This window comes from Bos grunniens, chromosome 4 (genome assembly GCF_055505025.1).
Source record: "Bos grunniens cultivar Pamir isolate PY7600 chromosome 4, Bosgru_T2T1.0, whole genome shotgun sequence".
Lineage (NCBI taxonomy): Eukaryota > Metazoa > Chordata > Mammalia > Artiodactyla > Bovidae > Bos > Bos grunniens.
Genome location: NC_141168.1, coordinates 86677732 through 86704774, shown reverse-complemented (window position 1 = coordinate 86704774; position 27043 = coordinate 86677732). Strand labels below are relative to the sequence as shown.

The 27043-nt window shown below is 37.9% G+C and overlaps 2 protein-coding genes across 7 annotated transcripts in view; one reads left to right on the top strand and one right to left on the bottom strand.

Moving 5' to 3' along the window:
- ELAPOR2 (endosome-lysosome associated apoptosis and autophagy regulator family member 2) overlaps positions 1-14956 on the top strand; it is a 221464-nt gene extending 206508 nt beyond the window's left edge. For 5 of the 6 annotated variants that reach the window (XR_015162793.1, XR_015162794.1, XM_086397246.1 and 2 more), the window contains 3 exons: positions 4827-5005; positions 6019-6184; positions 13352-14956. Coding sequence is in view for 4 of the 6 variants with exons in the window: in XM_086397246.1 (XP_086253372.1) it covers positions 4827-5005; positions 6019-6184; positions 13352-13411 (405 nt within the window). In the remaining 2 variants the exon portion in view is untranslated. Of the gene's footprint in view, positions 1-694; positions 2559-4826; positions 5006-6018; positions 6185-13351 lie in introns of those variants that run through there. The other variant, XM_086397249.1, reaches the window with a different exon arrangement.
- A 5609-nt stretch (positions 14957-20565) lies between these two features.
- Positions 20566-27043, bottom strand: part of GRM3 (glutamate metabotropic receptor 3) — a 246328-nt gene continuing 239850 nt past the window's right edge. Inside the window, exon 6 of the mRNA XM_086397193.1 lies at positions 20566-21120. Within this exon, the coding sequence (XP_086253319.1) occupies positions 21047-21120 (74 nt within the window). The 3' untranslated portion in view covers positions 20566-21046. The remainder of the gene's footprint in view (positions 21121-27043) is intronic.

The window sequence follows — 27043 nt, the reverse complement described above, 5'->3', positions numbered from 1 at the left end:
GGAATTGGGAAAATAAATTATACAAGGGAGTTGTAGACTATGGGTATTTACCGAGATCATAAAGAAATGATATAAAGAATCCAAGATATAGCTTATAGAATGCAGTTATAGGTATAATGAAGATGAGGATGATAAAACTGACTCCCCACAAGAAGCATATATAAAGAGTAAATCTTATGTGCAGTCACACACACATGTTAATCAAGATCCTACTCTATATTTTCTCTGCATTCACTTACTTGTTTTTTAAAAGTAAGGATTCTATTTTGTTTTCTTTATACATTTAATATATTTCCCTTGTCATTACTTTTTTAAAAAAATGACTTTTATTTATAGAGAAATATTCTATTATGTACGCAATTTGGGATTTGATAATTCCCCTGTTGAACATTTAAGAAAAAAATTGAAAACCATCTTTTTGTAAATAACTCTATAGTGAGTATCTTTGTTAGACATTTGATTCTTTCCTTAGAGTTTATTGCTAGGAAGATATGGCCATTATTAAGGTTCTTGATGCTTATTATACTATTAATAAATTGCTTTGGTTACATCAATTTGCTCTTATACTAATATGTTTGAGAGCACCCACTTCACTATAGCAGCTTTGACTAGTACTATATAAAAACATACTTTTCCTCTTTCAAAATAACTTACTACTTCATCTTCTCTAAATTCCATTGAAATTACACTGAAGAAGCACAGATGAGGGGATTCATCAGTACCAGTGGTGGAGACCCTATTGGAAAATGGACATCAGAGGATCAGAGATTCCAGTGGGATTGGAGGGCATGGCAACCCATTCCAGTATTCTTGCCTGCAGAATCCCCATGGACAGAGGAGCCTGATGGCCTATAGTCAATGGGGTCGCAAGAGTAGGACACTACTAAGTGACTCAGCAAAGAACACAGCACACCAGGTAGATGGGATAGGACTGACTTTCAGGTCAGCACGGAGCATGCTAGGGTACTCACTGTGGAAAGTGATCAGAGAGGGGAGCTATTCTATCCAGGAAACTCTTAAAGAGCTTGTAGTTGGCAGGTTGGAGGGTCCAAGTGGGAGAAGAAATCGGAATACCTCCACCCAATCCCATACACTCAGCATATTTGGAAGCAGTAGTTCCACCTCCAAGGAAAAAAAAAAAAAAAAAAACATTGAGAACTATTCTCTAAACTGGTATTTTCCATTCTTGAATGACAGTGAACCTGTAGTAAGAAATACATGATACATCAAGCCTAGGAAATAGACGCAAACTCAGAAACATAGAGATATGCCTAAAAATAAAATTGTTTTATGAAACAATACTTATTTTAATATTTTATTCTTATAGAGCATAGGCATAACAGTACAAAATATATTTCATTAATACTTTAATACAAAATGGAGACATCTCCAAATAGATAACACTAAACCAAAAATTAGGAAATACTTAATTCAGTAAGTGTGTTTACTTGTTGATAGCTCACACCAGCTCAGAGCAACAGAGCCAAGACTGCTCAAATATCTTAGGCATGGCTGAGCCAGTTTCTTTTAAACCTTTGTAAGTGGGTCAAAGATGAAAATTTCAACCTCACAAAAGATGGTTTCTTTTTAATCCTAATAATGATACATTTTTATGCTTCACAGTGGAAATTTATCTTTTCTCTAGAATTATGATACACTTCCTACCTTATAATAATTTTTTAAAGAGTAAATGAAAAATAAAAGATGCACTCCCTTCTTTGGGCACCAAGTTTAATTCAGGAGTTTTGAGAAGCTGCTGCTGCTGCTGCTGCTAAGTCGCGTCAGTCGTGTCCGACTCTGTGCAACCCCAGAGATGGCAGCCCACCAGGCTCCCCTGTCCCTGGGATTCTCCAGGCAAGAACACTGGAGTGGGTTGCCATTTCCTTCTCCAATGCATGAAAGTGAAAAGTGAAAGTGAAGTTGCTCAGTCAAGCTAAATGACCTTTTATCCAAACATTCTTCAATATTTAATATTTCTCTTCTGGAAGGTAGTGATTATAAGTTTGAGACAATGGGGAGGCAACTATTTCTCTAATTTTATCTCATTCAAACGATCTTCATTAAAAAACCTCTGTTCAACATCTTATAAGATGATTGAAACAGATAGTTGTGAGGTGATGCTTTTTCAATGCTTGGTTTTGCTTTAAGAATAATGCCTTTTGGAACACTTTTGTGTTTGATGTGTTGAGGTGTGTAACTCCCCCTATAGTTCCAAATTTACTTTGAGAAATATTAAAATCAGTTAAATATGCCTTTCTGTTATGTTTAGATGTCAAATTTGAAAATATTTGCCAAATGAGAGGGAGCTTCAAGTAGAAAAAAATGAAATGTCCTTCTTCAGGGTATTCATTGCAATAGCAGACAAATGAGTTTGATGCAGTACGTGGGTATGTTTACTGCCAGTCTCTGAATATTATATTTTGAAAAGTCTGTTCTTTGGTGAGTTTTCAATACATGTGACAACTCTCCTGGCGTCTTCCGTTATGTTAGTGAATGAGGATGGATTTCTTTGGATGCCAAAGTCTTTTGATATTAAAAAAAAAATGATTGTAAAATATCGAGATGGCTATCTTTTAATTTTTAAATAATTCTACTGTGTTTCTATTATATTGTCTGCTCCATTCTTTATAGTTTTGTACTTTATATTGACTGAGAATATGTTTTTCTAATTTTATAAAGATGTATAATCCAGACGCACATGAAGTTAAATTTACACACTACAGTTCCTCCACATACAGCTGATATAAACTAAAAGAGCTGCATGACTTGTGATAAAGTGCTTTTATCAAATTGAATCTCAAAAATCCATACCAGGTTCTAAGTACGTATTAAGCATTACTTCTAAATGTTATATAGTGGCAGAGATTTGAGAATTTATCTCACTCCGTTCACAAAATATCCTTACATGCTGCAAGAATAAAATTTTCAGCTGCTGTATCAGCCATTTTCTTGTTTGCCAAAAACATGACTTAATGTAGGGATGTGAAGGTGGAAGTAAAACTCACCCAGTCGTGTCCGAGTCTTTGTGACCCCGTGGACTGTACAGTCCCTGGAGTTCTCCAGGCCAGAATACCGGAGTGGGTGGCCTTTCCCTTCTCCAGGGGATCTTCCCAACCCAGGGATTGAACCCAGGTCTCCTACATGGCAGGCAGATTGTTTACCAGCTGAGCCACAAGGGAAGCCCCTAATGTAGGGGTAAAATTTTGTAATTAATAGAATGACTAAGAAATGTATAGAATGATCAAGTTACAGAATGACTAGAAATTCTGTCAATAGCTTGACTTTATTTTTCCTTAACAATACGAGGAGCTTATTGAGAAGTTAAAATCTCTGGGTTTACAAGTTTGTGTCTTTTTAATTCTGAAGTTTTAATGGCTCGTTTATAAGACCGTCATTGGACATTAGAGCTTGCCATTTGCTTTGGGTGTAGCTTATGTGATACAACCATGTAAATTCTTTCACAGCCTTTCTTTTTTTTTCTCTTGTTGGAACACCCTTCAGTTGAAATCAGTATTTGCTGACTGGAGTTAACATTTATCTCTTTGTTGTCATTATTTACATGTAGAGAGGCAGCAGTTTAAGCTTGTTCATGCCTCCTCATTCCTCACCTTTCTTATAAAAATTATATGAGCCATTTAAAAAATAATTTATTCACAGTTAAGTTTAATAAAGTGTTACACTAAAATTTTCTTCAATTACTAACATCCTTTCTGAAAAGTTCTCAACCAAGACTTTGTTGAAACTTTTCCTCAAAGTAAATAGGATTCTCCTACACATCATTTACTTCAAGACTAACTGTGAAAGTGTGTGAGTGTGTGAAATTAAACATTATGGTGTTATGCTTCTGTTAGCATGTAGATAAAGTTACCATCATTCACCAGAAAATTTAAGGAGGCACACTGAGTAAAACATGTAATGCCTCATGTCATTTAATGTCACTGGGCATAATCATCATGCAAATTGCTACTGGTTATTGTATATGTTGAAATATATAAGGAATCATGCCTGTACTCTGATTTTTGTCTCTGATCTCTTATTTGATCTGTTTATTAAAAAATATTGCTGGTTGAGACCCATTGTTTTTATTTTACTATTTACTAGTTGATTGCAGGGAGCAGTTTGAAAACATTGCCCTAGCAAAATTGTCATCTACTTTGGGAGGACAAGAGTAAGTCCCTCAGCTGGGTAGCAATGACCCAGAATAACCTGCTCCTTATTTTGGCCTGGGGAAGTGGGTGCAGTCTGCATGCCTACCTCACACTAGTCACCAAAGTCTTCCAGTCATGCTCTGCCTGGATGTCTGGCTCCAGGATCTGTTCTGCTATTCAGGGGAGAGGCTTTTTGGGGAAATGGACCTACGTGATGAGTGGGTAAAACCCGTCCCAGTTAGTTATATTAAACAACCCAATCTTTCATTTAAAAACATGATTAAGTCAGGGCTCATCACATATTTGAAGAAAATAGCTCAAATGATAAATCCACAGGGAATCATTTTTTGTTCAGCCTCCTTATAATGAAGCAAACATGATCTGACAATTCATGGTCTTGTTGCATTTTCATTCATCATTTCCTTATTCTCTCTCTCTTATATCTCTTTTTTTTTTTAATTTTTTTTAAATTTTATTTTATTTTTAAACTTTACATAATTGTATTAGTTTTGCCAAATATCAAAATGAATCCGCCACAGGTATACATGTGTTCCTCTCTTCATGGAGCTTCAGCTTAGGTGAAAGCTGAATAATCCTCTCTGCCTACTGTCAATAAAGGGTTAGCAGGACCCTCCTCCTTCTAAATCTAATTTCTATGTCCTCTTTGTGTTTTGAAAGGAAACTTTATATGTGTGGAATGAGCCTAAGTGGTGCATTAAAGGAATTTCTTTACCTGAGAAAAAGTTGTCAACCTGCGAAACAGTTGACTTTTGGCTAAAAGTGGGAGCAGGAGTGGGAGCTTTTACAGCCGTTTTGCTGGTGGCTCTAACTTGCTACTTCTGGAAAAAGAATCAGAAGTAAGTAACTTCCGAATAAGAATGAGGAATCTCTTTTATCGTGAAAATTTTAGGCTTAATCACCATACTCAACAATTTCTCCCAGAGCCAAAAGAAATTTCTCCTAGTTGAAGGAGTTATGGGAAAGGTCTTTAAGAAGGCAGATGGAATTGTTGTTATTCTGATAACAGAAAGACTGGAGAACATTAGAGATAATTGCACTGGACTCACTGTTTTTATGAGATAGAGAAGAACAGAGGCTCCAGGCTACTCAGGTAGATGGGAGCAGAGCTCAGAGCGAAAGGCAGATTTTCTCTGTGTGTCTATTTTATTTTCATGACATCATGCTGCCTTCTTGCCCCATCATTGTTTTTTCAGTTTCTTGTGGGCAAATATTTGCAAAGAAACAGTCTAAGCATGTAGGCAAGTCTCACCTTTATTTACTCCAGGACTTCAAGGATCTGAAGTTGAGTATTGAGTCTAACTACCAATTATATATTGATACATTATATGATTAGGCTTTTTAAAAATGATTTACCTGTCAGTGGGGCTGTGAAAGTTCTTTTTTGTATTATCTAAGGACAGTTATAATCTGAGGTGGGAAACAGAAAGCAATGAGTGAAAGAAATAGTAAGACCAAATCACTTGCCTATGTACAATGTTCTCATCTTATGAAGTAAACTTTGGAAAACTGCATATTAAATTAGTTCCCAAATATTTGTAAATGATGAAAATTTATTCATACCTCTAATTTTCTCTGTCTTTCAAAGTTTGTCACAATTGGCCACTTTATGTGATGTAAAATAAGTGTAATAGAATTAACTATATTGCACTGAGTCTCTGAAATTCTGGAAAAGCTTGGTGTATAGGTGGTAGATTAATGAGAACACACAGTGTTGCAGTGATGGGTAAAGAAAATCCGTTGGTGAAGCAACTATACTCCAAGATAATTAGCTGGTGTATGACCACCCCAAATAAGTATTAATTTATATTAAACAGCCTCTTTATCTATTTATATATTTACCACTACTTAGACTGGAGTACAAATATTCCAAATTAGTAATGACTACGAACTCAAAAGAGTGTGAACTCCCAGCTGCAGACAGCTGTGCTATCATGGAAGGAGAAGATAATGAAGAGGAAGTTGTATACTCCAATAAACAGTCCCTACTGGGAAAACTCAAATCCTTGGCAACAAAGGTAACAGCAGAATTTTAACCTGGTAATACTGTGTGTTTATGAGTAAGAGGCCATATTAACCCAACAGTAACATTCTTGCAAACTCTGTCATTCAACATATCTGTATCTCTGTGGTATTTATCTGATAGAAATACTTTTGGAAATACAGAAAGATGTAAATACAAGAATAATCACTGCAGTATTGTTTTGCTGGTTAACCAAGTAGAAGAAACTTTTAACACCATCAGGAAGTAGTTAAATTTCCATATATCAAAGTAGTGGGATGCTGTGCAATCCTGCAGCTGTTACAGATGGAGATGTCTGTGTGTACTGATATGTTAGTAGGTCCAAGGTCAGTGAAGTGAGAGCAACACATAGACTATCACATTTGTATTAAATGTACATTTATATTACTATCTGAACAGGAAACTACTAATGGTAGCTGCATTTTGAGAGTTTTTAATTAATGGGTGTCTTTTGTCTTTGAAGTAATACGGTTTTGTAATATTTGAATTTATACAAAGATAATGTGTTAATAGTATTACAAAACCAAAAATTTTAGATAAATAAATGATCCAATGTTTATTTATATATTTTGTTTTAGAACAAGATTGTTTCATTTAGAGAAAATAAAAGTTATATAAAATGTTGAGATATTACCTTATCAGATGGTATCACATTCATCAGCTTTGAAATGAGTACTATATCCAAACAGATAACATGAAGCCTTACATATTATTTGTAAACACATTTTATTGACATTCTTCACCATTGACATAAAAGATAAAACATGCCACTTCACTTTTGCAAGATTGAAAATAGAATGCAACATGAAAGAAACTGCATTTCAAAGGATTTTCAGCAGGCAGGGCATGTGGCAAAGATTACATTTATTGCGAGTGTTTTAGTAATCATTTCCTAATTTAGGTACTTAATATATCATAGGGGATCATTTAAAAATAAATGAATAAGTCCTACTCTCCTTATACTAATGGCTATTTGATTTTGCTTATTATGCTGGTTTATGGAGGGTACTATTGCTAAGGGACAGTGACTGTACAGTGATTGTCAAGAGCTGAGAATTTATCCTATTTATAAGCTAATAAGTGAGCCTGCTATGATTTCATGGATACTTTAGAAGATATAGAATTTCTGATCAGAGAAAAAGAACAGTTTAAATGGTCATAACAGAAGCACTAGCTAAAACCTCAGCATTTATCCCAGTTTCAAAGCCTCACTTCCTACAGATGACTCTTGGTGGGCTGCATTATAGGCAAGGAACCTATAATGAACTTGGGAATCTAAATCTTTTAGAATGGGCAGCAAGCATCTCTGCCCTTGTTCCTAAGAGAGATATTATTGTGCTGGACAGTTTGCATCCCCATTCATTGCTCTAGAGGGAGACACTGTTTTCAAGACTGTACGTGAGCTTGCCCTTTGCTCTGGAAGGATATAACATCTTCAAAGTTTGCTTTCTATATAAAGACCTTTGAAAAGTTAGTCTAGAACAAAGGGAAATCAGTGTTGTAGTCATAAGATATGCAGAAATGCCAAAGAACCAAGGAGAGTTGTCTCCCAACAAAATCCAAACCTTCTTAGCAGTTTGCATTTGCTAATCCCAAATTCCTAATCTTTCCTTCTCCTCCTGCCCCTCATCCTTGGCAATCACAAGGTTGTTCTCTATGTTCCTGTTTCATAGATAAGTTCACTTGTGTCATATTTTAGATTCTACATATCAGTGATATCATATGGTGTCTTTTTTTTTATGACTGACTTCCATTTAGTAATTAATCTCTAGTTCCATTCATGTTGCTGCTGCTGCTGCTAAGTCGCTTCAGTCGTGTCCGACTCTGTGCGACCCCAGAGACGGCAGCCCACCAGGCTCCGCTGTCCCTGGGATTCTCCAGGCAAGAACACTGGAGTGGGTTGCCATTTCCTTCTCCAATGCAGGAAAGTGAAAAATGAAAGTGAAGTCCCTCAGCCGTGTCCGACTTCTAGTGACCCCATGGACTGCAGCCTACCAGGCTCCTCCATCCATGAGATTTTCCAGGCAAGAGTACTGGAGTGGGGTGCCGTTGCCTTCTCCGCGTATTGCTGCAAATGGCATGATTTCATACATTTTTAAAAAATATTCCATCTTTTTAAATTTACTAGCTACCCACAGAGTGAGTGTGAATAACAAGTCAGTTTTCCCTCCAGGAATCTACTCTGATTAACCAAGAGTAGACTGATTTTGAAAAGGTCCTTGCAGTTGTTTAAGAGCTACATGATCTATGGAGGATGTTTTCATTAACAGTTAAATTATGACCACTTAGGACCACTCCTAGGGTACAAGCTATGCTGTTTCTAGGAGAGAAATTAATGTCTGGTTCTCACAAAAAGTATAGCCCTGTAGGTACACTTGGTGCCAGTGGAAAGAAAGTATTTATTTATGATAGGGATACCAAGTGGAATCTCTTTAGCTAGGCAGCACTGGTTGATAGTGCCTGCGACCTTCTTGCTGGCTTATAAACCTTAGTGTTTCTGATTCACCTGACAGCTGTGTCTCTTCTTTGTCTTTGGAGAGACTGCTTGAGGACAGTTAGTCCAGCTTTTCCTGTTTGCCCATGCCGCAGACTGGGTGGTATTTGTCCACTCCATGGGATGATTGAGTGATGGGAATGGACATGTCGATTGTTTTTATTTTGGAGCAGAAGCTGGCACTGTACCAGCTATTTCTGATACTTTTCATTAAGTTTAAGGGAGAATGGCAACCAAATTGTGGTGAGAGCATCTGCTGGATTTGGTAGACAGTAGACTGTTAAATCTAAGGCACTTGCAACAATTTGAGAGTGGAACATTTTCCTTCATAGGGAGGTGAAAGTGTAACTTTGAAAATTAAAAACCTTTGCATCTCTCAGGGTGTAAGGTAACTCCTTCCCAGGTGCCTCATTATCAGACTACACTGTTGATCCTCCACTGCCACAAATCAGTTTGTCCCATTTCAGTAGCTGAAATGTCCCTTATTTCTATTCATCTACTGGAGTTCTGTGCCTATGAACATTCAGGTCCAGGAAGGTCAAGGGCTTTTAAAAACACTTAGGGAGACCTAGTGTGTTTTGTCGGAGAAGGCGATGGCACCCGACTCCAGTACTCTTGCCTGGAAAATCCCTTGGATGGAGGAGCCTGGTAGGCTGAAGTCCATGGGGTCGCTGAGGGTCGGACACGACTGAGTGACTTCACTTTCACTTTTCACTTTCATGCATTGGAGAAGGAAATGGCAACCCACTCCAGTGTTCTTGCCTGGAGAATCCCAGGGACGAGGGAGCCTGGTGGGCTTCCGTCTCTGGGGTCGCACAGAGCTGGACACGACTGACGCGACTTAGCAGCAGTAGCAGCAGCAGTGTGTTTTGTACCTTTGTCCAAGTGGGCTACAGTAGAAGTCTTTTTCTTTTAATTGGAGTGTAGCAGCTTTGCAGTGTTGTGTTAGTTTCTGCTATACTAACAAAGTGAGGCAGTTATACATATACATATATCCCCTCTTTTTTGAATTTCCTTGCCATGTAGGTTTCCATGGAGCAGTGAGTACAGTTCCCTGATCTGTAGTTTGTTCTCATTAGTTATCTACTTTATACGTAATAGTGTATATATATGTCAATCCCAGGCTCCCAGTTCATCTTTCCCACTCTTCCCCGCCTCAGTGCTCATGTTTGTTCTCTACATCTGGGCCTGCATTTCTGCTTTGCACGTAGGTTCATCTGTACCATTTTTCTAGATTCCACATTTATGGACTAATATACAGTATTATTTTTTCTGACTTACCTCACTCATGGATGACAGTCTCTAGGTCCATCCATGTCTCTGTGAATGGCACAATTTTGTTCCTTTTTATGGCTGAATAATAACCTATTGTATACACATACCACATCTTTACTGATTCCTCTGTTGATGGGTGTTTAGTTTGCTTCCATGTCCTGGTTATTGTTTATAGTGCTGCAGTGAACACCGAGGTGCATGTATCTTTTGGAATTATGGTTGTCTCCAGGTACACACCCAGGAGTGGGATTGCTGGGTCAAATGGTAGTTCTATTTTTAGTTTTTTAAGGAATCTCCATACTCTTCTCCATAGTGGCTGTATCAGGGTACATTTCCACCAACTGTGCAAGAAGGCTCCCTTTTCTCCACACCCTCTCTAGCCTTTATTGTTTATACACTTTTTTGATGATGGCCATTCTGACCAGTGTGAGGTAATACCTCATTGTGGTTTTGATTTGTGTTTCCCTAATAATTAGTGAGGCTGAACATCTTTTCATGTGCCTCCTGGCCATCTGCATAGCCATTTCTTCTTTGGAGAAATGTCTGTTTAGGTCTGCCATCCATTTTTTGATTGGGTTGTTTGTTTTTTTTCTGATATTGAGCTACAGGTGCTTTTTGTATATTTTGGAGATTAATCCCTTGTCAGTTGCTTCATTTGCAGATAATTTCTTCCATTCTGAGAGATGCCTTTGTCTTGTTTATGGTTTCTTTTGCTGTGGAAAAGATTTTAAGTTTGATTAGGTCCCATTTGTTTATTTCTATTTTCATTCCTTTAGGAGGTGGGTCATAAAAGATCTTGCTGTGATTTATGCCAAAGAGTGTTCTGGCTGTATTTTTCTCTAAGAGTTGTATAGCGTCTGGCCTTACGTTTAGGTCTTTAAGCCATTTTTAGTTTATTTTTGTGTATGATTTTAGGAAGTGTTCTAATTTCATTTTTTCACATGTAGCTGTCCAGTTTTCCCAGAACCACTTATTGAAGAGACTGTCTTTTCTCCACTGTATATTCTTGCCTCCTTTGTCATAGATTAGGTCACCATAGGTGTTTGGGTTTATCTCTAGGATTTATATCCTGTTCCATTGATCTGTGTTTCTCTTTTGTGCCAGTACCATCATGTCTTGGTTACTGTAGCTTTACCATATAGTTTGAAGTCAGGGAGGTTGATTTCTCCAGCTCTGTTTTTATTTCTCAGGATTGCTTTGGCTATTTATGATCTTTTTATTTCCTTACAAATTTAAAATTTTGTGTTCTATTTCTAAGAAAAATGCCATTGATAATTTGATAGGGATTTCCTTGAATCTGTAGATTGCTTTGGGTAGTATATTAATTTTCATAATATTAATTCTTCCAAACCAAGAACATGGTATAATCTCTCCACCTGTTTGTGTTGTCTTTGATTTGTTTCATCAGTATATTATAGCTTTCTAAGTACAGGTCTTTTGCCTCCTTAGGTAGGTTTATTCCTAGGTGTTTTATTCTTTTTGTTACATGGCAGGAGTATTGAGTAGGGTCTCTTGGAGCACAGCAGAAGAGAAAAGAATGCAGGTAGGTGGGTAGTGACAGGCTAAGGAGAAACTTCTGGGAGAAGTTGGATTTTCTTTGGTTTCTTGAATTTAGAGCTTTAAAAGATCATTTTGTATGCCTCTTTATTTAATGCATGAGTAAACTGAGACCTAGAGAGTTTCACTTTGTCCAAGAGAGGGTGAGGTAGGAATTAGGAACTGCATCTTCTGAGTTCCAATTCAGAATTTTTTTTTTCTACATGCGAGTGGTTCAGGACTTTTTCACAACCATTGATTGACAGCCAATGATATGTGAGGCCTTGGGTCATTTTATGGGAATTAAAAAGTGATAGGATTCCTGCCATCAGGAGATTCCAGTTAATTAGTGATGTTAACCACATACACATATGTGTGTATATATCCCACCATATCAGTTATAGGAGCAAAATCCCCTGTGAATACAGAGGACATGGTGACAAAAGCCCTGTGAAGCAAACATGACCGTGTAGAGGGCTTCCAGTGTTTTACTTGAAACACTACCTGGACGATAACCAACAGGTCTCTGCCTCCCCTTCCTGAGAACAGGTTGAATCAGATCTTCTCAAAGCAAGGCCACAAAAACCTCAGCATTCCCTTCTAGTTCATGGTTGATGTCTAATGCTCTTTCCTATAAATACACGGTGAGATCCTTGAGGGCAGGCATTTTGTATCCCGTGAAGTCTAGTCCATGTTCCTGTTCCTGCAACATATGGATGTTTAACAAATATTTGGATTATCGATGGTTATTCCTACAAAATTAAGGCTGGGATATGTGAGACTTGAGGTAGATTCTCCTAGAACCAGTGGGTTAGGGTGCTACAATTTGCAGGCTGCTCTCCCAGGGGTTTGTTGCCTGGGCAGAGGCAGGGAAATGGGATATGCTGGTTCGCATTGTGATTTTTTTTTTTTTTTCTGTAATTCTGACCATGTAGCCCTAAAGTTGATCTGAAGTCTTGGACTTCTCTGCTCAAATGGGAGAAGACACAAAAGCAACCTGATTCATCTTGACAGATACTCAGAATCTATTTCCTGTTATTTTCTCATTTCACTTCTCGGTTTTATACACATATCCATGTGCACCCAGGACTGATCTGCTTCATATTTCTTTTACTTTTAAAATAATCCTAATTCTTTGCATCTTTATTCTCCTCAACAGCATAGTCCCTCCACTACATTCTAGCAGCCTTTGGAAAGCTTTGTCTAGCAATGAAAACATTGGGAGATACTTCACTACTTCCTTTTCTCCCCATTAAAGAAGAATAATTTATCTTAATAGATTACATTTTTTGAATGCATTATAAAACAAATTCCATCAATGATATACTTGCACTCAAATTTTGATTTATTATCTGAGATGGCTTGTTTTTAATATCTTTAGTAAACATGATCCCCAAACATTTTCCTAAAACTTATCAGTGAACCCAAATGATCTTATGTTTTATTTATGTTCTCTTTATTTCTGCTCTCCTTTTTTCTTATTATTTACCCTATGTTATCTTGAGACTATTTAGCTTACTATCTACAGTTTACATGAATAGGTCATCTATTTCAGCACTCAGATCAGATGTCCTCCTTGGAAGGGTCTCAGTGAATTTCTTCATAAGGATCACAGCTGTGTCTTTTGGTATCTATTACAGTCATGTGTTTGCTTCTATTTTGGATTGTGTGTCTTTGGGGTAGGCGTGCTATCTGTTTTACATCTGCTACCCTCCCCTTTAAATGTAAAATCCCAATTATGAGTGGCTGGTACATACATTGAGCTGATTTCAAAACTTACTTTCTGGGTAGGTAAGATCCTAAAATCTTACTGTAATTTTAATGAGTTGTTTTTGTCTTTATATTTTCCACCCATAGGAAAAAGAAGACCATTTTGAATCTGTTCAACTGAAATCCTCAAGATCTCCAAATATATGAAAAGACAGTGCTGTAGCTGTCAGACTAATGAACAAAGAAACCCACGCTCTAGTTTTACAGAACCATAGTTTAGAGCCTGTCCTCATATCCGGCACATTGGCGATGTTACAGAGGAGGGCCACGCCACTGAGAAGGGAAGGAGGTTGAAGTGTTAGATTGCCTTATCACATGGTCAAGTGTCTTGCCAAAAATAAGAAAGCAAATGGTTTGAGTCTCAACTGAAGATGAAGCTCAACTCAGGAAGAGATTTATCTGTATATACACATAACTCAAAACCAAGGTTAAGCCCACCAGTGCACTGCTGATGCATGCCATATAATTAATGGGTAATTTTTCTTCTTTATAAATTCTATATAAAAAGTGTGTTTGGAGGGCTAATGTGAGCATATGCATTGTGATCCCATGTATGTCTTTTCTTTGTTTATATTTTGGGGAAGATTTGAAAAATTTTTTAAGGTACAGTTATTTTTCCCATTATTTATTTTCCTGACTGACCTTTAAACATGTTTTCTATTAAAAATGATGAACAAAGAAAGACAATAGATTTTTCATTTTTCCATAGGGTATCCTTCTTGATTTCAGGAGCCTTAAGTAAGCAGTAATTCTTAATGAAGAGTCAGCATGTGTTTGGGTTATCTAAACTTATAATCGCCTTTGAAATTCCATCCTTGTTGGAACTGGTAAGAAGGGCTTTTTAAGAAATGGGATTCTTAAAAAATATATATATATAAAGGCAAAGAGAAGCTTAGACTTTCCCCTAATAAAAACAAGCTGACACTATCACAGAAGTCAAATGGCTTGAAACAATTTATGTAATACTTGAAGTATAATTTAGAATGAATAGGAAAGCTTTTTTTATCAAATCACTTGCAAAATCGTGAGAAAAAAGTGGGATGGCTTGTGTATCAGTACAGATAACTGTACAGAGCTACTGGGATAATTTATGGCCTCCCCAAAATGGCAGTGGGTACATTTGCCCTGTGTCAGGCATCAAAGGTTACGTGCTAGGCCGTAAGGATTATTACTTCCATGGAAGTTTTCTTTTTAAGTTACTTAGAAATTCAATTTTAGAATATTGCATATATCTGTATTCAAAATAAGAATGTTGTCGTACCATAAGCAGCTATGAAATAAGTATTGTTGCTCTTATGAAAAAATGATCCAGATAATTGTGGTATTTTCTCTAATGGACAGGTTATACTGATATTAGCAGGAATTGAATATTTGTCGAAAGAAGTTTGAACGAAGCTGGGTATGACCAATTTTGTGTAAAACTTGTTTTAAAACTAGGAAAGAGGGGAGTTTCCTGACCATATATAATCTAAGGTGATCTTGTTTGTTTTCAATAAACAGTGATCTTTATAGGTTTTAATCCAGAGTTTTAAAAAGATTGGTAATTGGCCAGTGAGGTAGGGCACAGGGACAAGTTTGTTAAATGTTTTGCCCCCAGTCTGTCAATGAGGTATGCCTTGTAATTTTTGATTCAGCAGGTCATCCTTAGTTTTGTGGCCAATGAAGGAAAAATAAATACTTGAATTTATTTCACTGGTGGGTAAAACAGTGGACCATTGTGTTACTGTTGAATGAATGTTTGTTTTGTGTATGTCACTACTGTTAGATTCGTGAGTATAAGTGAGGTGGGCTTTGTTGTTTTTTGTGAAATTCACAGAGGATATTGCATTACATAAACCTTTTCTACATTTAATTTCTTACATTTTATTATAATGAAATTATTTTGACATTGCTCCTTTTTATCCTGCCATCACTGCTGGTGAGCCATTCCCCATTATGATCAAAAATTAAACAAAAGAATAAAAATACACTTGAAATACACCCTTTCACAGGAGCCCTGGCAAAGTTGTGCAGACTGGACAGAGTCAGGAAGTTTCCACATGGTCACCTGCCACCTCTGTCTTCGTTTTTGCTGTGTTCAGCATGTATGTTCTAAGCCATAGAGATAATTGGGATTTGCTCACAGATAGCGTCTTTCTTCTCTTGTCACTGGACTAAAATCTCTGACATGTCAAAAATGCCTTAAATTTTAATGAACTCTCAGAAAATATAGTTGGTATTGAAAATTTTATTTATTTTATTTCTTATTTTAGATATTAAATAGATTTTGGCAGCTCAGTCCCATCTTTGGAAAGAGCTGACTTTTTCATTTGGATCCCAGTGGATTGTCATTTTATTTCAACCACTGAAGAAGTATGACAGAAGGTATATTATGAGGAAGACATTCAGACGAATTCTGGCTATAAAACTTACTTTATGTCTTGCCTTTGCAAAGCTCAATGTAATGTTGAAAGGCATAAACAATCACATTTCTGACTTTTAATTGACATTTGTTAAAACTTTTCCCTTCTAGGTGGTAGAAGAAGCTATTTGTTATTTTTCTAAAAGGCAGTTGTGAAGCCTTAAATACTCCATTAAGTCAGCTATCACCTATAAAATCTTTTAGCACTCTGTCAAAACATATTTAAATCAGTTTTCCACTGAATGAGACCATATCTTCCATGGATAAATCATATCATATCATTTAACAATGTTGAGCTATTTGATTTGTATTCACTTGATTTAAAAGATTGAACTTTATTTTTATTGACTTTTCCCCTCTTTGATCACTAGTAATCAAGTCCTTTTCAGGATTAAAAATATTTCATAGTATTTTTGTGTAGATTTTTGTCATTATTTTCTTCCCAAGGAGAGAAAAGGTGATTTAAATGGTTATGTGGAAGGATTACCTGTGTCTAGTCATTTACCCTCTGGGGTAGTTCAAGACAAATCTGGTCAACTGTCATCTGACATCTGTCAGTAGAGCTACTTCCTGTGACTCATGGTCATTCCTGATGGGAGGCTAATATGCAGATCATTTCTCTCTTCCTCATGAATGTAAATTTCCTGAGAGCTGGGGTGGGAAGTTGATTTCATTGGCAGTGTATTGTTCACATTTATAAAGATAGGTAGAGTAGAACTTCTTCAGAGGATTTATATATCCTCACATCTATTTCCTAGTGACCATGAACATTATCTAAGGTTTACATGACCAAGTTCTAAATTAAGATTGCTCTAAGAAAAGGACTCAAGGAGGATAAACCTAAAAAAATGCCAACACCTGACTTCTTCTTTGGACACTAAAATGGAGTTAACCTTCATAGTAAACGGCCAGAAATTACACTTTTGCTGAATTTTATTTTGGTTTAATGTTTTCAGATGAGTTCATTTTAGAATCAAATGAAGTAAAAGATGGGGACAAATAATTGAAAATTAATTGATATTACTATTACAATTGCTATTAATGGATATTACCATTGCAATTGTCTAGATCAGCGGTCTTTTTCTGTAAAGGGTCAGGTAGTGTTTTCAGCTTTTCAGCTCATGTGGTCTCTGTTTCAGCTCTGCCCTTATAGCATGAAAGCAGCCACAGATAGTCTATACACAAATGGGTATGGCTACATTCTGATAAAACTTGATGTACATGGAAATTTGAGTTCATTTCAATTTTACTTGTCATGAAATATTACTTTTGGTATTGTTTCTCCAATTATTTAAAAATGTAGAAGCATTCTTAGCTCACAGATTTTATAAAAACAGATGCTAGGTTAGGATTTGACCTGTGGGCTGTGGCTTGCTGACCACTGTTTTCCATCACTACAACCCACAGGCAAAACTATTTGGAATAACCTATTTCCACAGATTCTTTGCCCTTTAGGAGTTTACACCTTCAAAGTTTCTCAAGTCTCTAGAGATGATCAAGAAAAAAATAGCGCATTACCTTCCCTTGGTGATTTAATCACTCACTAAAGACAAAGCCAGATACTCTTCTGGGACTTGATTGTAGATATTGATTAGGAAATGATAAAACAAGTGAATTGGTTCAAAGTCAACCAGTAAGATTGATTTAAAAGCCTTTCCTCATTGTGATTTCTATAACATTTATTGCTAAGGTAACTAGATTTGGAGATAATATTCAATCTCTTTGACAGATTTATTTCAATTAACTATTTGGAAGTAACATATATTGATGCATGAAAGTAGTGTCAGCCTAGATTCATGAGCTCTGGTGCTGGATAGGGTTCCCTGGCAGCACTGGAGCATCCATTGCATGTATTCGGGCCACGTACACCTCAGTCCACACGTATTTACCAAATCGTATTTTAAGACTGACTGAACTGCAAAGGACACTTAGGATTCCTTTAATGATTGGTGGTTCAAGAAACAGACCTCCAATTGCCTTGAGCAAAATATCCCAGTTAGGCTTTTCATTTGCTGGAATTTTCCTCATCTTATTAATAAAGACTCCTGGATGAAGAATACTAAATAAAACAGCTTGTGGATATTGGTAAATTTGGTTTTGAAGGGAGTAATATTCCTTTTATCTTAGCTAACCATCTAAGGGTTTCCATCCAAGCCATCAACAGATTTCAAATTACCATTGCTTGGGTTAAATTAATGAGTCCAACCAGTGGGAATGATGCAAATCTCAACTTTCTTTCACAGTGCAGGAGTGATAATTGCCTTATTCGTGGGTTTAGGCCTTATTAGGACTGTGAAGGTTTTGATTCGTACTGATGTTCCATCTTCCTGGCACCTCATTTTATTTTTGCTTCTCTGTGGCCTTTTGCCACAGAGCTCTGACACCCCAAACTATCATGGTGGCTACATGGATAAAGCAGGGGGCTAGCTGAGAGGAACTGTGGGGTTGAAGTCTGCAAAGACACTGGCTGAATTACCTCCTTTCTCAGCCATTCTCTTAATTTGTCCTCTGTGTGATCTGCAAACCAGCTTGCCTCACAATTTGAAAATGGGACATTTTTATGTTACTGTGAGAAATCTGAGTGGGCAAGTAAACATTAGTATTTAAACTAGAGAGGACACAGAGGATTTCAAAAGCTGTAAACACTCAGGAATCCAACAAAAATTAACCATATCATGAGGCTCTGGCATGTTTTTTTATGAGTGGGATACATCATTCTGCTTGAGTTCCTTGCATTCAGGATGTTTTTGCAAAGATGGATCAGCTTAGCAAGTTTTATATTCTGAGAGAATGAAATGTTGTTACTGGAGTTAAAAAAAAATCAATCCAAAACCTATTGGTTTGAAATGGCTCATGTAAAAAGGATTTTATAGTTGCTATTTTCCATACATATGCTGAATGCTCTTTAAAAAATTACTTCTAGGGATCACATGTTAGGGTGTGTGCATTTGAATAGGAAACACGGTTCATGGCAGGGAAGAAAAAAGATGATGAGAGCTGTCAGTCAATGCACTTTCAGTGTAAAGACAGGGAGTGAAATACAGTGACCACAGATCAAAACCCGTCCTCAGAAACACCCACTCAGGAGTCACCCACAACCTAATTGTCTTGTTTAAGAAGATCCAAGATCAATTTGATTGTTTTAGGCATCAGCAGTGTCTCTGAACAACTCACCTGATATTGCCTTCCTTGGCCTGTCAAATCCCATCAGTGGACTGAGTTTATTTTCTCTGCCATCAGCCTTGCCTCAGCCTTGATTTTGAGCAGGTACTCATTCTGAGCACACCTATCTAGCACTCCTGCCAGTTTCAGTCACAACAGAGTTCTTTTTTGACATCTAGTGTCTTTTTTGACAACTACTGTTACCCAATCTGCCACACCCACCCCCTCCCATCCATGTTCTTTGAATCTGAGAATTTAGAGACTGTTTTGCACTGTTGTCTTTAAGCATCTGGTGAGTTTTGGACACATTGATGAGGGTGCCGCTTCAAAGGCATCTAGAAGGAGGAAGAGAATTGCTAACATGGGACTCCTCAGTTTATTTCCTTCAAGGCCAGTCATGTTGGCTTTCATGCACCTACTCATTATTTCTGGATATTTTAAAAATAGTATCAGTCTTGATTATCTAGGCCCTGGTTATTTAGCCTGTGGGTCCCTCATAGCCTCCTCTTCCTTCCTCTCACTGTCTCCCTCAGTGGCAGTCTCCTCATTAGCATATTTTCCAGTCTTGATGCTTCTTAAAGGCAAGTACTTGGTAATCCTCTTTTTCCCTGTCATGAGTTGAAGCATGGCCCCCTAGAAGTTACACATCCTAATGTTACTTCATTTCAAAAAAGGGCCTTAGCAGATGCAATTAAGGATCTTGAGATAAGATCATCCTGCATTATCCAGGTGTACCCTAAATCCAGTGAGAAGTGTCTTCATAAGAGACACACAGAGGAGAATGTGACATGAAGACGGTTGCAGAGATTGGAGTGATATGATTTCAAGAAGCTGACTGCCACCAGAAATTAGAAGAGGAATGGGACAGATTCTCCCCATAGCCAATAAGGTGTAGCTGTGCAGAGTCAATTTTTGTTGTTTTAAGCCACTGAGTTCACGTTAAGTTGTCAGATTAGTTACAGGAAATGAATACATGCTCTGTCCATGGTATCTGGTGCAGGACCTAGCAGATAGTTAGATTCTCAGTGATTTTTCTACATTAATAAATGATTTATTACTCAAGGACGTATCAGGAGAAATAGGACAGTACTGGTAAGAATGACCCCATTTTAGCTTATCCGTGCTTTCCCTGTGTGCTCCTTTATTTAAGTTAGTAAAATATTCAAGTTTAGTGACAAGTCTGTGTGCTCCTAAACATTGTTCTTGGGACTTTGGAAAAGAAGATATCCTGCATTTTCATTGCCTCATTCAGCTGTGAACCACCAGAGTGATTTTCCAATGGAATAAGATGCTTTTCCAGGCTCCTTGCTAAAAATTTAGGTGGTTTTGGGAAATGAGAGCCATCAAACCTTCCCTGACAGGTCAGTTTTGGTATTCAGAGGAATACAGGAATGGAGGAACTCTCTCCTCACCTCAGAGACCTATTTGGGCAAATTCTGGGCTGCCTTGCACATGTGGCTTAAAGAAACCAATAAGGGTATTATTGTCTGGCCACTGTAATAACCTGATATTTATGGTGTCATCAGTCAAATTCTGATCATGTTATCTGCAAAGATCTGCGAAGAAGTCTAGACATGCTTACAATTCTCTTACAGGGTAAAACTTGTGTTCAGTGTATCTATTAACAGATGTAAAGAGAAGCATAGTTAGATAATTTCCTCCAACAATAAAATAGAAATGGTCTAAATCAACATAGTCAAATTAACTGAAATGATTAAATAAGAACAAGGCCATTATCCACCATGCTGGAAAACCTTGAAGGTTTTATTCTCAGTATCTTTACATTAATACAGATGCTTTTGATTTTGTGCTGAGAAAAACAATCTGTTACACATAATGTAACTTTAATATACAACATAGAAACTCATCCTAAGTTAGTTACAACAAGGGCCTACAAAAAACTTCATAGGAAAAAAGGGTATCTAATATTGCCACCATATTTTCTAACAGACTGACCCTGTCAGACCCTGTCACCAGTGCTCAGCTCTGTAAACAATGGGTTATTTCCAGGTTCTAAGGAATCATTAATAATCACTAAAATCAGTCTAAAAAGTTCTAGCACATCACTATATACTGTACAGTCCTTAAAAATAATTTATTGTACTGTTTCTAAAAAAAGGTACTAGGGGTATTCTTTTGCTGTTTCCACATTCTGGAGCTGCACACGAGCACTTTCATCTAATATCCTAAAAACACGACAACTGAACTGCAATTCACAATCACAGAGATGAGGTGGTGGAGTCGAGGACTTCCCGGCCGTTGCACACCGTCGGCATGTATGTGCTGGCAGAGGCTGGAAAACAGAGCAGGACAGAAAATTCTGCATTAGTCAAGGGGGCCATAGAGATACTGGCATGGATAATCCTAGACACTAGTTAAAATTAAGTGGAAAACTCATTTTAACTTGGCTTTAGAAAATGCTAGGTGATTTAATGCTGCAGCAGGTCAAGTTTCAAAATGTGCTCTGCACAAAATTAGTGTGTATCCCAGATCTTACCTCCACTAATGTCATCAGATCAGATCAGATTAGTCACTCACTAATGTCATACCTCTTGGAAAGAGTTGATAAGCATAATCACTGTTGAAAGAAGTCACTTGTGGGTTTAAAATTAACTTTGGTAATTTCCAAACTGGTTAAAATACAGTGCATAAAATTGAATACTCATGGCAATTTACTTAGATTGTTAAATTAATTATTTTCAATACCTTAATTAATTTTGTTCTCTATGGACAGGATGACTCTGTAGACCCAAGAGTCATCTGTGAACCCACTGCCTTTGAGAATGGTTTCACGTGTTTTCATTCTTCAAGTGGATAACCTCAGTGATAATTCTAGTGAGAGCTGAGTTGTAAGAACTTCAATTTCATAATAGTTTGCAGAAAGAAAGGCATTTCAAAGGGATGATGCTCTCATTAGTGACAATAGTGATGACCGTGTCAGGGTGTGAGTATAATATGGATACAAATATTCATTCTTTTTATGGGTCATCATTTTCCTAGATGAAATTCCTAGCTGACCTTGTTTTGAACATTTTTTGTGTGTGTGAGAGAGAGATATAAAGACAGCTAAGTTATATTCATGTCTCCCTGAAAGCTTTTTCCTTTTATCGAATGAGAACAAAAGCAAGTCCCCCCATCCTCCATGGGATCAAACAACATGGCCAAGAGAATCAGTTAGCCATGGCCTCACATTACCTTTTGGAACTGCTGACATCCTGTTCTTGGTCTGTCCATCTGGCGTGCTCTGACCTAGAGGAGCTGATCTCCTTGGCTACCTGACCACAGCCCAGGTCAAGCTGCCCAGTTAGCTGTCCCATTCTTTAAAGACATAGCTCTCTCAGTTAATAATCAAATAAACTAACTTCATGTTAAAGTTTTCATGTTCACTGCTGCTGCTGCTGCTAAGTCGCTTCAGTCGTGTCTGACTCTGTGCGACCCCACAGACGGCAGCCCACCAGGCTCCCCCATCCCTGGGATTCTCCAGGCACTGGAGTGGGTTGCCAGTGCCTTCTCCTCATGTTCACTATCATAGTGGAAATATTCTTGCCGCATGAAACTGCATTTTTCATAGGAATGTCTTTAAACATGAAGGAGAAGCTAATTGTGAAATTTGCTAGTATGTGGCATTCAGCGTGGGAACATTCACCATAGTTGGAGCACCAGAAGTGTTTCAAGCAGACACCCTGCTAGTAAAACTCCAGCCTCTCAATTCTGTGCTATTTGTCTTGGTGTGTGAGAAAATAAGAAAGGCAAGTCTGTGCGGCTGCCTAAGGTTACAGAGGAGTCATGTGACGTGCTAACTCTTTTGGAGATTATTCCCTTTATCCTTTTTAGAATGAGGCTCACTTTTCTTTACCATGTGAGCCCACTAGAAGCTACAGTATCCTGGGGGACAGGGACGGCATAATCTACATTTCCTGAAACTTCCATGGTGAAGACACAGTGTGCACCAGATAAATATTTGATGGAAGGTGATACGTGATAATAATTACAAATATGACGGCATCAATTTATTCTTTGCAAAGCTTCTTCATATACTTTTTCTGATTCTTGCTTCATCAAAGCTAGGTAAGGCAAGAGAAAGAACAAGGTGAAATGAAGTTCAAACCACAGTTCACTGGAAGCCCAGGGGAGTGCTCCTAGCCACTCAGTGTGTACTTTCTCGACAGCTTCTTGTGTCCACCTGTCTACTTGGCATCTCCATGTGGCTGTTTAATAGACATTTCAGAATCAAGTGGCCAACACATAATTTTGATTTCTTGACCTGTCCCTGTTTAGTCTTCCTTTACTCAGTGAACGGTCTCACCATCTGGCCAGTTAGCCAAACCAAAAGTCTAACATTTACACTTCCCTTTTTTCTCTCTCCTCCCACGTCAAACCTATCATCAGGTCCAATCGACTGTGTCTCTACCTCCAGCTACTTGTCTGTCTGCATCCAGTGCCCTGGGCCAGGCCAGCATTCTCTCTTGGCCACTGTAACAGCCGCACCACTGGGCTATCTGTGTCCATCCTTGCTTCCCCTGCAGTGCTTTTTCTCTGCAGCAGCCAGCGTATTTGTAAGTGTAAGTCACCAACGTACACACCTCCCGTGGCTTCTCTGTGCTCTCCTAACTCTGGTTTATAAATCTCAGCATGATTTAGACACTGCTTAGCTTTCTGAATTCATCTAATTCTCTCCTCCCCCAACCCCCATCCCCTTTTGATTTTGTTCTCTAATACAGAATATCTGTTTCTCAATTTCTGGCCTTTTGAAATAGCTGTTGCTTCTACCAGGAATATTATTTCCTCTCTTAATCACATATCTGGCTCCTTCTTGTCATCCACATGTGAAATGTCATCCTCTGGAAAAGGCTATCATCCCCCATCTAGTCTAAAGTAATCAACCAGTTACTCTCTGTCATGTTACCCAATCTTAAACTGAATTTTTCCCTTGCCTTTTTTCCCCCTTAGCATCTTAAGTCTTACACTCTTGACTAGAAAGTATGCTGGGGCTCTGTTTGTCGTTTTCATTATTTTATTCATCTTGCTGGTCATGGAACAGACACTGTATAAATACCTTTTTGAATGATTGTATGAATGGTTGCCTTTCAAACAACGGTAGAGCTGATGGAAATTTAAACAGGGGAAATAATTTATTATCCTGAAGAAATGACAGCAAATGTAAGGCTTGTGAGCGGCCTTATTTTGGAACGAGTTGGCCTTTCTCCTTCTTAAGTTGCATAGTGGCATCAACTGTGCTTGCAGAGAACTGGCTGGGCTGTGAGCATTCCACAGCAGTTCTGCCTTTGACATTTTGACTAAGCTCTTCATCTTTTCCAGGATCAAGTTTTATTATTTCTGTGCAGGATTTTCATTTTCAGAGATTGAAAAGCAATGATGTGTCATGGGGGTACGTCTAGCATAACCAGGGATTAGTGTGTTAGAGCTCCTTGCTGTCCACCTTGAACTCATCTAATCCCTTCTACCTGCATTTCTAAAGATGGTATCAGAAACCTACTCCAATGTTCCCCATACTATTGTGGAATTTGATGATTGCTATCTTAAGTGTGCACGTATGACTTCTTAAAAATCGGGTATATTTTGACCATGTAGGTAAGAAGTACATGGGCTGCAAAGGTAGGCACGTGGAAAATTCTCAAACTATTAGTGTCACATGATCTTCTGCCAAACACCATGTGAACGCCATCATGGAACGTTACAGAGTAGCCTGAAATTATCCACCTGCTTCATAGGGACTTTAAAGGGAACACCCTATGATAGAGTGTCTAAACTATTTGAGAGGAAGATGGTGCAAATTCAAGGTCTTCTCGCAAGGAACAACAACAGCAAAAAACCCCACAAGACACTGCAGTTTTATTTTTTTCCTAAACACTTCAGTGTATCAGAGGGGATTGTAACTTGTATTTTTCTGCTTTTCTTTTACTGTTTCATCTGTAGCTTTTGTCAGGGCATTTTTTATTATGTAAAAGATATTCTCATTTTTGTACACGCTGCTGAATATAGCAGAAGAAATTACTGTTTTATGAGTTTACCATCACAATTACTTTGCCTTTCATAAATATTTTACATATGCCTCCTGTATTAGCCCATCTGTTATTCCCCGAGGTAGTAAAATGTGTGGAGAGGAAAGTACTGCCATTCGCGTGTGTGTGTTTGTGATGAGCTTTTCTATGATTCGAATGAAATTCTCACAAGAGTTTTGATGGCATAAGTTTAGCCTATTTTATTAAGTGCGGTTATGCAGATTTCTATAATTGTCCTTTCTGTCAGAAATAAGAAGTGTGCAGGCTTATTTTTGGCTTTCCTGGGAGTGGGGGTGAGTAGCAGCTGTTACTCTAGGTTAACGTGGTACTTTTTGCTATTTAAAGTGAAAACTGAAGAGAGCTGAAAAAGACCTAATAAGTTCCACAGCTGACCACAAAAGGACCATTCACGTCCATCAAAAGGCATGTTTTGCTTCACAAACATGGTGAAGCTTTAGAGATCAATGCAGCCAAGTGGCAGCTTTGTCTAGCAACATGAAATCCATTTTTCTTGTACCAGTAATGCAGAGACTGGCCAGGCTTTGGAGAAAATGACCCAATTTTTCTGAGTAACTGGGCTCCCAATCAATGCTAAACATATTTATTCAATAGATTCTTATGGATGCCAAGTCTGTTAGTCAGTTCAGTGGCTGAGACTTGATTCCTGAGAATCAGTGTGTTACTCTGTGTAATACATCAGACTTAGAAAAAAATAAACATTTAAACAGAACAGACATTCCAGTCTGTTTCCATCTGTTCCATTTCCTTGCTCCCAGTGACCCCGAATAATTTCTCCCAGTGTGTCTGCTTGTTTAGAGATTTTACTGCTATGGTCATGGAATACAGTTTCCATCCACTGTCTGTTGCCTTGTCCTCCTGCTTTGTTATTGGACCTGTTTCTGGTTTACTCTTCACCTTAATTTACTTGTGCTAGGGCCCCTTGGTCCCATTTCAAAAGAAGTGCATGTGTTGATAATGCTGTCTGGGCAGATGTGACACTGCTAGCCAACCATTTGGTAGCCTTGCTATGTTGAGATTTCTCAGTAGGAGACAGAGAATCCATTATTAATAATTTAATTTTCCCTTTATGACCAAAATGTCTTCAACTGTTACCAGTAGTTTGAAGAGGAAATTATTTTCTATAAACTCAAGAGTTAGTTTCCAAATGTGGAATTAGAACTTAAGAAAGCAAAGATTGCTTCATTTAGTGATTGATTTCTTATGAGACAAGATTCATGGAAAGAGAAAATAGAACCCATGATACAACTTAATTACCTTATCAACAGAAATTCCACTTGATCTTCAACTTAATACCTCAGTCCATTTTGCCACATAATGCTGTCATATTTTCTTTCCAGTTATGTTCCTTTATCTTCTCTTCCCTCCCCCAAGAAATACCAAAGTTGGATGCACAGTAATCTCTAAATAAAAGTACTCAAGAAGTTTTTGTACTGTTCTACTTACTTTTTGTTCTCCCCTCTTCTTAGTTGCTAAACATCTGTTTTTCCTCTTTTCTATCCAAATGTGTTCTCAGGCTAAGATCAGAAACTCACTTAAAACAATTAATTCAAACAACGAATAGGAGCTGTAAGTGCTACTACATCTAGGGATCCAAGTCAAAAGCTGGAAGTGTTAAACTCTAATGAAGTAATATCAGGTATTAGTCCTTCTTTCTTGTGAAGCTGATGCTGATAGCCTCGTCTTCCAGTTATCCCCAGCATCTGCTCACGGTATTGGCTTTCATCTCTACCACCCTGATTTAAGCCATCATCTGGGCTAGGCAGCAGCCTGCTGAATGAGGTAGGTCTCTGCCTGCTCCCTGTCTTATATTCTGCCCACACAGCCAAAACAATGCTTTTCAAGTTGGGTCTTGCCACTTCTGATGAAACCCTTCGAGTGTTTTCCCAGTTCTTTCAGTAGAAAAGTAAAAGTCCTTACAATGAATGACCTCCAGAGTCCTAAAGGATCTGCTCCGTCTTTGTCCTCATCTCCTCTCCCTTTCACCATTTACCTATAGGCTCATTGCCTCTTTGGCCCTTTGCATGTTTCCCATGTGTGGAATGTCATTTCCCCAGATATCAGTATAACTCCCTTCTTTCATTTCCTTCATGACTCTGCTCAGTGTCACCTTATCACTTCCTCCCATTTTATAAAAATAGTAACAGATTCTCTTCCCCATCTGCCTTATTTGCC